Below are 13,605 nucleotides of genomic sequence, written 5' to 3'. Positions count from 1 at the left end.
AAAGAATACTCAGAATAGGCGTTATACTGTACATTTTCAATTTATTTATTAATGAGTGATTCATGTGAATGCTTATTAAATCATATACTTTGCAGTCTTAACAAATCAATTAAAAAATATTGGTAATTTATAGTAATATACTAAAATGTTACTACTCAGATAGGAATCTGGTTAACCTCTTTTGATACCTTAACATAGCATACAGTGGTACCAGTGCCCAGATGTTGATACTGAAGTATATTTTAATGAAGCAAACAATGCTGCCACATGGCCAACTGCTGCAATTGCAGCTCCGATTTTAAAGTCAGATATACAGTTTATTCACACTCCTACAAATTATTATTATTATTATTATTATTATTATTATTATTATTATTATTATTATTATTATTATAGTGGTAGTAGTTTTGTAATATAAATGAGTTTAATGAATCTGGCCCATAGTTTCTCGTCCAGGGTTTGCATATGGGTGTGCCACAGTCATTTACTCTACACTCACCCAGAAGCTTCTGACCCTGCTCAAATTGGGTTAAAAAAGAGCCTGTCTTGCCTTAAACCTGTTTCTTCTGGGACCGCAGATATTTAGGGTCTCTAGTTACTTTAATTGGGTGCCCTCTGGTGCAGAAGAAATAAATCAGCCTGACTGTGAGTGAGTTATAGATCATGTCCAGGATGATACAGTGTGGTCCTAAAAACAGACCCTTGCTTCAACCTTGTTTTTACAGGTGAGGGAAATCATAAACAGAGATACTGTAGAAATAGGCTCTTATTCCTTTAGTTTAGCTTCACACCTGGACAGGTATTAACCTCTGAAAACATGCAGGAAGCTTCATTCAGTGTCTGTTAGATTCTGTATGCATGTGTGCATATATACATATGGATGGATAGATGTAGGGCCACCATGAGTAGCTATGGTGACAGGTGTGCTAGGTGTTTAAGGGATATGTGGCCATATTTGTGCAGTCTCTGATAAAGAAGCACCTGACAACCAAGCACCTTACCCTAGTGAGAGTAAACCACACTTGCAAAAGGGACATACATATATATACAGCTCTGGAAAAAATTAAGAGACCACTGCAAAATTATCACTTTCTCTGGTTTTACTATTTATAGGTATGTGTTTGGGTAAAATGAACATTTTTGTTTTATTCTATAAACTACTGACAAAATTTCTCCCAAATTCCAAATAAAAATATTGTCATTTAGAGCATTTATTTGCAGAAAATGAAACTGGTCAAAATAACAAAAAAGATGCAGTGTTGTCAGACCTCGAATAATGCAAAGAAAATAAGTTCATATTCATTTTTAAACAACACAATACTAATGTTTTAACTTAGGAAGAGTTCAGAAACCAATATTTGGTGGAATAACCCTGATTTTCAAGCACAGCTTTCATGTGTCTTGGCATGCTCTCCACCAGTCTTTCACATTGATGTTGGGTGACTTTATGCCACTCCTGGCGCAAAAATTCAAGCAGCTCGGCCTTGTTTGATGGCTTGTGACCATCCATCTTCCTCTTGATCACAACCTTCAAGCCAAGTACAACCTTGTACTTGGCTTGATTCATGCCAAAGCTGCCCGATTCCAGCCTTGCTGAAGCACCCCCAGATCATCACCGATCCTCCACCACATTTCACAGTGGGTGCGAGACACTGTGGCTTGTAGGCCTCTCCAGATCTCCGTCTAACCATTAGCGACCAGGTGTTGGGCAAAGCTGAAAATTGGACTCATCTGGGGGTGCTTCAGCAAGGCTGGAATCGGGCAGATTTGTCTTTGTGAAGGACGCATGAATCAAGCCAGGTACAAACTTGCTTCCTTCTGCTCTGACAATGTTCCCCAACTCTGAGGATTGTTTTTTCCAGCAGGACAATGCTCCATGCCACAGCCAGGTCAATCAAGGTGTGGATGGAGGACCACCAGATCAAGACCCTGTCATGGCCAGCCCAATCTCCAGACCTGAACCCCATTGAAAACCTCTGGAATGTGATCAAGAGGAAGATGGATGGTCACAAGCCATCAAACAAAGCCAAGCTGCTTGAATTTTTGCGCCAGGAGTGGCATAAAGTCACCCAACATCAATGTGAAAGACTGGTGGAGAGCATGCCTCTTCCTAAGTTAAAACATTAGTATTGTGTTGTTTAAAAATGAATATGAACTTATTTTCTTTGCATTATTCGAGGACCAGTTGTCATTTTCTGCAAATAAATGCTCTAAATGACAATATTTTTATTTGGAATTTGGGAGAAATTTTGTCAGTAGTTTATAGAATAAAACAAAAATGTTCATTTTACCCAAACACATACCTATAAATAATAAAACCAGAGAAACTGATAATTTTGCAGTGGTCTCTTAATTTTTTCCAGAGCTGTATATTGTTATTTTCCACAAATACTAATTCATATAAGAATACAACTGGCAAATTGTCCAAAGTTCATGGTGATCCTTAAAAAAATATGTAATAATTAACGCAGCGCATAAAATAACTCTCTCATGTTTTCTTCAAATGCTTTCAGAAAAGCTTGTTGAAGTAAACGTTCGTTTCTCGATAAAAACAAACCCATTTCAAATGCATGCCAAAACCTTTCCGGGTTTCTTTTTCTTTCTCTTTTGTGTATCTGATTTTGAGTTTAAAGGGGGTTGTATCTGTTATATCACTATAGATGGTATGTCAGATTGCTTTTTATAAAGCGAGTTTAACCATTAGGAAATGTGCAGAGCAGGATTGCAATGTGCGGGATTTTATTGAAAGAGTTTTCCTCTCCCTCTCTCTCACTCGCTCAGTCACTCGCTCGGTAGTCCCCCTCCCTCCCCCCAACTGATTTGAAGGATCTGCCTGGGTGGTCTCCCTCTCTCTCCACTTTGGCGAGCTGTTGCTTAGCAGCTAATAATAGGAGATGTTTGCAAAGTAATTTGCGTCTTCCTTGGCCAATGAGAACCAGAGCACTTTTCCATCAAACCTCCCTTTTCAGGATTTGCGAAGGGGCTCCCTTCTCCAAATGTTACTGCAACAGGATCAGAAGCAGACCTAGAGATCTGCGTTAGTGTTTCCCTGGTTCTTAACTATATTTTACAAGCTATCTGGGCTAATGAAGACCAAAGGATCTATAAGGATTTGGACACATAATGTTGGGATGGAGTTGCAAGACTTTGGCTCAAGGAAAGAGTAGAAGATTTTCTCCAAACTTTTACCCCCTGGATGCGCTTTTTCTTTTTCTTGGATTATTGCTGATTTTGTTGAATTTCGCTTTGATTCTTCTTCCTCATTTTATTGTGAGCTTCGTTTTCTTGTTTGGACTATGGCCTCGGATCCCAGTATCCCAGGGGCCAGTATCTGTGGAGAATTACCCCCGAGTTATACGCGTTCTGCCCTGCCTGCAAACTCAGATCTGCTCCGGAGACCCAGTTATTGCCATGCTGCTTTCGCACTAAAACAGATTTCAAAGGTGACAAATCGAATGTATTTACACATGCTTAAAAATGTAAACGAAGGTTTTGTACATAATAGCCCCAGAAAATTAACATTTAGGATAGGTAAACAACGTTTTAAGGTGTAAATGTTAAAAAATATTTGCGATATCCAAGGTATTTTAAAGAAGTGTATTGGCTGTTGTAAACCCATGCGTTTATCTGTATCTAATGTCCCTGCAACAAACGCTTTAAACTAGCGTGTAGCGATGTACATTTTGAAACGGTTAAAAAGTGTATGGAAGGATGTTGTGAAAAGTGTTAAAATGCTTTAGCTTCACAAAGTTCAGCTAAAGACACACGCTGAATGAAAAGAGTTTGATATTTATTTTAAATAACCCCGATTTAACTTGAACTGTTTGTTCTGATTTCAGACAAAACAATTTGCTGTGGGTAGAACGTGGGTAATCTGAACTCGAAAGCTTTCTATAAAAATATGTATTTTGAGTGTGGTTCTTTTGTAAATGACATGTTCGGTTTGCGAAATGAATCTATAGGCTGTTGTGCTTGTTTGAAGATGCGGTGGGTCCCCAAGAGGAATTAACTGATTAAGTTTTATCTGACAGACCTATCAATGAAGTGTACGTGCGTTTGGAAAAGTGTCAGAATTCGGGGAATAATAATTTTAGAAATGAAGATTAAACGTGCACATATACCATAACAAATAAGAGAAAAATACTTAAAACGTATTAAATGGACTGTTACGCGTTTAACAAAGTCCTGAAAATAGAGAACGAGGCGTTCTGAATCAACAGCTGAAGACATAAGCATTCGTGACAAAATACAGATTATATATTTTTTCATAGGGAAGTGGGTATATTGGCATTTGTGGGTTTGTTTTTCTGACTGCTTAGAGCAGCGTGGAGCATTTAAAAAACATGCAGCACACCACCGAAAAATGCATTCCAGATTATCAAAGCCTTAAAAATATGGATGGATGTAAGACATTAGAAGCTTACGAGGTCTCAATGTTCTGCTTCCAATAAACTGACGGTATATAATGACATTAGATTGTTAATAACATGTATTTCTAGAGCTAAATCAGTCACGGTTGTTTGCCACCCAAGTCTTTTTGAGATCATAGTGTGGTTATTTTGTAGTGTGGGCAGAGTGGGCAGAGAGCGGAAGCTAGAATTGAATAGGAAAGAAACCTTTGACACTGGTGACATTACCTGTGGCCAATTAGGAATGCACAGACAATCCCCAAAACAAGCACACGCTTCTAGAAAATGGTATGTGGCAAATAACGTAATGTGCGGGCAGACGCTACCGTAATATCAACACTTAGCAAAGTTCTTCCCAAGTTGATAACTTCAATTGCAGAAAAGAAAAGTAAATATCTTGATACCTGAGAGATGGGCTGAGTCCATTCTGAACCCCGAGTAATTTGTATGTATGGGTGTGTTCCTTTATATTGCAGGGTAAGGCTGTGGGACAGAAAGCCCCCCTGTGGATTCGGGCGAGGTTCCAGGCCCTGCTCTTCTCCCTGGGCTGTCAGATCCAGCGGCACTGTGGAAAGGTCCTCTTCATTGGACTTCTTGTATTTGGCGCTTTGGCTGTCGGATTGCGGGTTGCAGCAATTGAGACGGATATCGAACAACTTTGGGTGGAAGGTCAGTAATAATACTGTATATTTTACTATTGGGTTTGCAGAGAAGAGACATGATCAGTTGCCAAACTGGACCATGTACCTTTTGAATAATTGGATGTATGTCTATTTAAGGGGAATGTCAGCAATTTATCACGTGTGAGTAAATTAATAGGTTCGACGTTGCGGTAGCAGTCCTCAAAGTTTAGAACATAACTTTGTGCTTCTTTGTCTATTTACAGTCTTGCGATGTTTATTTACAGTGACATATTGTTACTTTGTAATTGCTACTTTGTGTTTGCAATCATACCAACTGCTTTGGAAACAACAGTACCATGTCAAGTTTATGCTTTGAACATCGCTTGGTGTTTTTTTTTTCTTTTTAAAAATTGCAGAATAAACAACAAAACTGGAATAATACTATGGACTTAAAACACGCGTACCAGCGGTAGGCTGTTGTGTCTCGTTGAGGCGGTGTCTGAATTTGACTGCATTTTTTCCTGTTGAAAAGTTGTCTCTTTGGCACTTAAATTTCAGATTCCGTATTTGTTTTTAGTTTTTTCCGTTTTTGTCTTAGCACGTTTGGGTCGTACGAAGCTGGTGGGTTTTATTTGGTTTTCACACTCTCGAATTCTTTCTAAGCCCCCAGGCTTTAGCTCTGCTGTTGATCCCAGGAGCAGATGGGCTGTGTGAATCGTTATAGCCGTCTTTCAGGCCCTGACCCTCCCCCTAAGCTCCCTGTGTGGTCTTAAACTATTCTTGGATTCCATTCAAGAATAAAGCCCCCCCCCCCCCCCCCCCCCCCAAAAAAAAAAAAAAAAAAAAAATAGCGATTGCCTCTAAGTTTACCCACCTGTTTCACACACACTAAGGGATTCACGGCAGTTGTAAAAAGAGGTTTCTTGTATTTTCCGGTCAGTTTTGTCTGTATTTTTAAGTGGTTTTGTTGAAAACTGCAAAGTTATCTACAACAGCTGTAATCTATCATAAGGTTTAATTACCCTGTTTTTTCACTTCCTATTCCTTAATTTGTTACGATTTGCCTCAATGCAAAACCAAATTTTTACTATAAACGTACAGTATAGTAGATGATTACAAAGGTGAATAGGCGGATAGCTTTTTTGGATTTAAAAAAAATGGGGGGGGGGGGGGTTCTTAAAACTTAATGTAGTATAAAACATCTATGGAATCATCTTTTAGTAATGACAGAATATATTTTAAAAGTAGCAGTAGCTGTCTCAGACTTATGGAAGTAAATGTAAACTCGCCTGGTAAGATAAACTAACTGTAACAGAGCTGAACGCAGCGCTTAATGTATTATGGCAAATGATTGCCTTAGAATGAAATTCCAATAGCTTAAAAAGGAGAATGCTGTGCCTTTAAGAGGCTGTGCCTGTTCTAAAGTTTCTGTCTGTGTTGTTTCCCCCAATAGCCCATTGACAAAGCTGCTCTAAGTTGAATGGAGAGTAAGTGGTTTGGTAACAGCGAGAGGCTAGTTCTCACACACACTCACACACACACACACGCACACATACACTCACGTTTGCATTCCAATATTTGTGGGAACTTCTCATTGACTCTCACTATATTTTTATTTACTAATTTCTCCAGTCAGACAAAACTCCACACAGGGTGAAAGTCAGCAACAAACTACTGTATTTTTTTTTTTTTTTTTAAGGCATACCTAAAAACATGTTTTACAAAGTGGGGACATCCCCACAACATTATTTTTTCAAGGAGTTACTATCTTTGTGGAGACATTTTCTCAAATTCTGTCTGCACATTGATATTAATACCTGCAGTTGTAGTTATATATTTGCTTGCTAAACTGACTTTCCTAAAGCCTACTGTGTAATTCTGAAGAACATTGGGCAGAGGTATTTAAGGGAGTAAGTCTTAAATAGAACTGAGGTGCTTACGAGCAGGCAAGCACATTGATTGATTGGGTTGTTTTTCCCAGTATAGTTTTAGAATACAGCAAAAGGGGTTCCCCTGGTCTGCTGTCCACTTTTTCCCCCTTTGGGGTGATACCTGGACTTGCACCCCACATGCCCTTGAAGAAAATGAATGCAAATGTGCTGCCAAAAAATAGATGGGAGAGAGAAGAAAAAAGGGAAAGAGAAATCACAGGCTATGTGAGTGAAAAGGCAGAGTACACAGATAATAGGGCCCTGAGTGCATTGTTAACAGGAAGAAAAGGGAATAATGGAGGGGGGTGTTGGGGGGGCACAGGACAGGACAATCCAGAGGGGTTCACATTTTACATTTAGCCTGTTTGACATTTGTAAGACTCACTCTTGCTCAATTTAAAAACTATTGAAATTGAAAATAGCTTGTGATTTACAACAGCATAGTTTGTTAAGGTGTCTTGAAGGTGCATATGGGAATGATAACATTGCACTTTACTGTATAACTGCAGTTACAAAGCAGTTATTGTGATGTTCAATAACATTAAGAGACATTCTGTTTTCTGAAATTGGGTTTCTCAATTTCATTAGCTGGACTCAATGCTTTACCCTAGTGCAGTTTGAATATTTAAATGCATGTTTGTTGTTTTACAGTATGTAGCTGAACTGTATGTCAGTGTGAAAATGCTGTACTTCCTTCAATATAACTCTGATCCATGAAAAAAGATGCATTTGTCATGTTTACACAATGCCAATCAAAAGAATGTACTAATGCCCAGCTTTCCACATTCCAAGCTGTTGAATTTAGAAATATATAATATCAAATAAAATCTTTTCTGACTGACTACACATGACTGTTTGCACCCTTGGGCCTGGGTTTGATCAGAATGCTCAGCATTGCTATAGCCACACTGTTGACTTTTGAATTCTTTATTGGGACTGTACTGCAGCTGTAGTATTATGGATAAGGTCCCAAGATTAATAATGCAAATTACAGTAAGTGTAAATGTAACTAACGGCTGGATCACTGTCAGCCGTTAAATTAATGCATCTAACAAAAAAAGAAAAAATGCTTTTCAAGGTCTTTAAAGTCTGACAACAATCTTGTCAGTTTCACTTTAAATCAAATTCATTATGTTCAATGGCAGAGGACTACATTAATAGTCTAAAGCTGTTGTTAAGGATGTGCGTGTATGTGGGTGTGTGAAATCCTATTAAATTAGTCAGTGGAATGCCTTCTTTATGATACCTCACAAAATGGTTTATAATGAGAGTTGTGTGTAGTAAAAAAAGAAAGAAAGAAAACACAAGTGCCAGCGTGATTTGAAGGGTCCAGCTGGAGCACTGGAGACACCTTTCAGAGTACTCAAATAAACAAGGCTTTCGCAGGAAATTTTGAGTTATTTGCGCTCAGAGCGGTTATCTAAATAAAAATGCAAGGTAAATGCAATAATTCATTAAAAAATACACAGTCTCCCAGTCCCGGCCGGGAACCAGAGAAAGAAAGCTCTATCAAGCATTATCGGAGGTGAATTGCAAGCCACAGGGCCCCAGCTACATAAATAAACTGTAACTACTGAGCTGCAGACCTCACGAGTAGAAAGAATAAACAAGGCCAAAGTCAGCCTGGGTCAGCAGAAAATGTTTATTCCAACCCCCAACCCCCCCACCACGACCACACTCCTGAAAGCACCTATAATTCTGTTTTTAAAAACACTTTGTTCATGAATGTAATGTTCAGGGTTGAATTGACAGCATTGAGGGACTGGGGTCTTCTGTTCATTCACAGTCTTGGCCAATGGAGATCAGTCCTGAACTCCATAACCTGTACTGGGCAGACTGAGCTATGATGAACAAGCAGCATATTCTTGCTTGAACTGTGCTGATGCTGTGTGATGTTGGTATTCTTAAAGTATCTCCACTTTGTTTACGTTGATCTATGTGAGGAAAACCTTGCAACTTGAATAAGGGAATGGTCAGATGAGATTCTTTTCAAAATGTGTCAAAATTAGCCCATGGTGGTGAAGTTTGCTAGCTGGGTCTTCAGGGTCCATCACTAGCCACGTGATCCCAAAAGCGAACCTGGATTTTAAACCTTTCCTGGAAATTCTTTTGCTGATAATTATCACTGCTTCAAATAAAGCGATACCAGTCTCTTTTTTTTTTCAAGGATTTTGTTTTCGTCTCTTTATCTCTCTATCCTATTTACACCGTCAAAATAAAACGAAAAGAAAAAAAAAAATTCTGGATGCTTGGAAAAAAAAATGGTCCCTGGGCTCAATAAATTCATTTCTGGTCTGAATGAAGCCAGCAATGTGGAAAAATTTTGCTTTTCACAACGGGATGAATGTATGTTTCAACCACACATTAAGCCGTATTAGCAGGCAGTGGAGTGCTTAATGCGACCATTTTTCACAGCAGCCAACAGTGGGGATGATTAGCATAATTAGTACAGGCAAGCCTATACATATGGAAATGGCAAGTGCCTAAATGCCAACACCAGTGGAAATTTATGTCAACCCTGACAGGAGTCTCAGGATTGAATAGGTCCTACTCCTAACTGAATCTTTTCTTTTTTATGGCACTTCCCTTAACCTTAACTAGTTTTAGAAATCTAGATTTAAGTTTATCTTAATTTAAGTTTCATTTTAGGTGGGACTTCACAGTCTCTGAATGGTAGGCCTCACACACACACAAAAATGAAAGACCTCTTAGGCTTCAAACCATGAAGTAGGCCTCAACAAAACCCCTTGGTAATTAAGTCTTTTTCTCCTCTCTCTCTCCCTCCCTCTCTCTCTCAAAAACTCTCACACACACACACTCACACTCAGACTTTCTATAGCTAAGGTATGAAGCCAAACCCCCCTTTTTGCATAGTTTTATTTGGGAGGGAAGGCTTGGTTCTTTGCTTTTGTTGTGTTAGTTTTCTTTATTTTTTCCTGTTTGTTGGGAAACATCTGAAAGACATTCAGGATGAATGACAAAAGCCCATATTCATTCTTTGGAGCCTAGGCTCTTTCTTTGCTGAGCTGAGGTGGAGCACCCATCTGCTACTAAATTCTACGAAAAAGGGGGGTTTGGTTGTTTAGGAAGGGGGGGGGGGATTTATTTTTCAGAGGCTTTTTTCATGAAAAGAGACCAAATTTTCACTGCTAGGTTTTTTAACATGTTCCAGAAAATATTGCAAGTGAGATCTCAGCACGTTAAGGGAAAACAAAGCAACAGAGGACAAGACATGTTTTGACAAGAGCTCGTTCCAAAGAACAGCTTAGAACTGCTTTCCCAATACACCATCTCTTTTAATTTCGCTGTATATTTTCTGGGAAGCTGGGGTGGCTACAACAGGTAAAAATGCGTCTTTCAGCACACCACTCACCAAGACTTCCTCCAAAGCAGCATGGGTCCTTTCAATGGCTCCCTAATCCAGCTAATCTGGCCCACAACACTTTGAAGGTGGCCCACCCCATGTTGTGACTAGCATTGTGCCAAGAAACTCAAATCACTTAGTTTAATTATATTATATTGTGGCTTTACATTAATTTAGCGTTTTACATGTTATTAAATATAATATGAATTCTGTTTTACTCTCAGTGACTTTGGTAACCCTTGGCAGTATCTTGCTTACTGCAGTCCAGTATGATTGAGTGATGTCATCCCACACTGCATTCTGTCTGCAGCGAGGATGTTGCCATACCCTGGTGCACTAAGGTTGGGTTGCAGCGATCATGTAGAAAAAACACTTTGATGCAGAGAAGAGTTCCATTACTGGGACTGATTAGCCAACGTAGCCAGCCTTTAAATAATACTAACTCAAATGGACTGGACCATGGGTCCAAAGTAATTAGCAGTGGAGAAAAATAACAAGAAGAAAAAAGTAAACTTGCCACTAATTAATAGCAAATGGTCTTGCAGTTTGAGAAGTTTCTGTTTGAAAGTTGTGCAATTGTTTTAAATGGTACTGCTTTTGGAATTTGGGCAAACCTTGGAGACCTGGACAAGGACCATAATATCAGAACATTTTTATATGAGGTACACATTTCAGAACCTCTTAACAAAAAGAACCTTTTCATGACATTCTAAGATAATAAAAGTTTGGAAAGCTGTACTGTAGCTCCCTGGACCAGAGAGAGTGTTTAGGAGGGAGTGTGATTGTGAGTGAGATTGGAGCTGACAGAGTCCAGCAGCGGAGCTGACACCACAGCACAGGGGACTCTAACTCTGTGGTTAATTACACGTCACATTTCATACAGCTCGGGGCCCTTCTTACTGGCCTGATACGCTAGCCGTCCGCTGGGTGAGATCCCCCGCCCTCTTTAAATCTCCGGTGTCAATAGCATTGTATCTTGCTTGTCTGTGGTTTTTACAAGTAATTTAGTTTATAGTGTATTTTATTCCTGGATGATTTAGAGTATTTAATTATGTGGAATACGTTTACTTGCCTGTATTTTCTATTATCATAGCTATGTATTGTATTCATGCTCTATACTACACACAAAGATGTACAGCATAGTACGACATAGTGTGATGTATGCACACACCATGGCACAAAGAAACAGCTGTAGTCGACACACTAAAGAAAATGTCTCCCAACTTTAAAGTTCAACAGTGGTAACATTCAACTTCTAGTTACAGCTTTGTACATGCAGCCCTCATTCACCCATGTCTGGTAATTTGCTGACTTTGTAGCATTAACAAAATTATTCCTTGTGCCTGGTTTTCAATGAGTTATAGAGGGAACCTGACATATTTTCCTTCAAGTTCTTTTTACTATTTCGGTGCCTGTCCCTTTAAGTGCAAGGGCCTGTAACCACAAGCAGCAGAGTTCCCATCTGGTGAGTGGCTGAGCAATTGCTGAGTGGCGGGGCCCTGGTCCCTGTCTGGGTGGTCCAGATGGGTGGAACGAGACACAAATAGCTATAATTTACTTCAGGAGCCCTATAATTACAGGGAGAGAGGTTGAAGCTCTGTTCCTGCAGATGCCCGATTGCATTAAATGTGAACACAATGCTCAGAAGGAGAGGAAATACATAAAAAAAAAAAGAAAGAAAAAACTCCTGGGCCTAAAATCCTAATTGGGCCCTTTATCATCAAACTAAACTATGCTTCTGTGCAATAGAACATTCTGTGAATTGTCTCCTCTTCCCAGCACACTGAGCCTCCTTTACTGTTGACTGTCTATAAATCTGGTGTTTTTCAAAAATAATCTGATACTGCTGTAGTTTTGTTACAAATTAAGCCCTGCTGCATGGGGAAAGTCAAGTTGGAAAGGGAAGCTGAGTTTCATAGGTATAGCTGCAGGGATGCTCCACTACTTGGCACTTGAGTATGTGACAGAGTTCAGTAACTGTTTTGGTATAAAGGGAATATCCAGAGATTGCTCTGGACTATTCTATATTGACAGAAAAACATGAAAAAAATCCCAGTGTGGTACAGTAAATGTCGTAGCCCCTCTGAAGTGGAGTGTGGTGTGTTTAATGTGCCCTTGGTGGTACTGTGGATTCCCTGCCTTGTCTTTTTATGATGGTCCCACTTAATTAGAGAGTTGGACTCTGAGGCTTCCTCTAGTGCTTTGTATCTGCACTCCAGCATAGCGTGAGAGGGGTGCTGTGCTGGTAGAGTGAACATTATCACATGAGACACATTTGGTCAGTGCTGGTTTGCAGGATTTTTACTGTTTGTTGCATTGGCCAAACTTTTGCCAGAAAAGTTCCTGCAAACCAAGTTGGCAAAGTGAGTAAAAACAAGCGTGCATGCTAAAATGGTTGTCTTGTTTAAGTGCCTAAGCGTCTTCAAATAAACTGGGCACAGTCATGCAGGCGTGCGTGCGGTTTGCATTGTTTCAGAGACGTGGCAGAATATACCCTTCAGAACTCTTCCCAAGGCACGACAATCCAAACACAAGTAGAATATATAGCTTGTAATAATAAGGCTGTGAGATTGCCTGCTTGTGGTGCATCTCTCCCCCTCAAGCTCTGCTGTGGGTCCCTGGTGGGTCTGTGGTTAGGATTGCAGAGCTGTGTAGGAAGTAGAAAAGCAATGAGAAAGGGGGGGGGGGGTTGGAAATTAGAAATTACCACATAGAACTTTGTCAACCTTGCACATAATTATTACCCCCCCCCATCCTATAATCCTGTAAATCCTTAAAACCCATTTAGATATTCAAGCAACATCTGTGCACAACCCATCAAAAGATGTTTTCTTGTGGCTTACTTTCTGTGATTTGTATTGCTTGCTATTTAGTTGGTTAGAAATTTAAAAAAATAAAACATACTTAACAGACCTATGTATGAATTAACTAGGATATCGCTAACTTAACCCTTTAGATGCTGCAGACTGATCTCTATACTGCAGATAGACAGTGTTGCATTTCAGTGCAGTTATAGTGCAGCTCAGTTGCAACTGAGTACAGTTAGCCCTGCTGTGTATTAACTAGCTTTGGTTTTCTCTGCAGCTGGCAGCCGTGTGAGTCGAGAGTTGAGGTACACCAAGGAGAAACAAGGAGAGGAGACTGTCTTCACGTCACAAATGCTGATTCAGACCTCTAAACGGGGAGGTACCAACATCCTTACGCAGGAAGCTTTGCTGCAGCACCTCGAGGCCGCACAAGCAGCCAGCAAAGTCCAGGTGTCTTTGTATGGAAAGTAA

General features: G+C 39.7%; 1 protein-coding gene across 3 annotated transcripts in view; it reads left to right on the top strand.

Annotated features, from left to right (window-relative positions):
- Window positions 1-2,853: 2,853 nt before the first annotated feature.
- ptch2 (patched 2) overlaps window positions 2,854-13,605 on the top strand; it is a 30,584-nt gene continuing 19,832 nt past the window's right edge. Inside the window, exons 1-3 of one of the 3 annotated variants that reach the window (XM_059031658.1) lie at window positions 2,854-3,443; window positions 4,886-5,078; window positions 13,412-13,601. In XM_059031658.1, coding sequence (XP_058887641.1) covers window positions 3,297-3,443; window positions 4,886-5,078; window positions 13,412-13,601 — 530 coding nt within the window. In that variant the 5' untranslated portion in view covers window positions 2,854-3,296. The remainder of the gene's footprint in view (window positions 3,444-4,885; window positions 5,079-13,411; window positions 13,602-13,605) is intronic. The other 2 variants (XM_059031657.1, XM_034005175.3) reach the window with 2 other exon arrangements.

Source organism: Acipenser ruthenus, chromosome 10 (assembly GCF_902713425.1).
Source record: "Acipenser ruthenus chromosome 10, fAciRut3.2 maternal haplotype, whole genome shotgun sequence".
Taxonomy (NCBI): Eukaryota; Metazoa; Chordata; class Actinopteri; order Acipenseriformes; family Acipenseridae; genus Acipenser; species Acipenser ruthenus.
The sequence above is the reverse complement of the archived record's forward strand: the minus strand, read 5'-3'. Positions and strand labels throughout refer to the sequence as shown.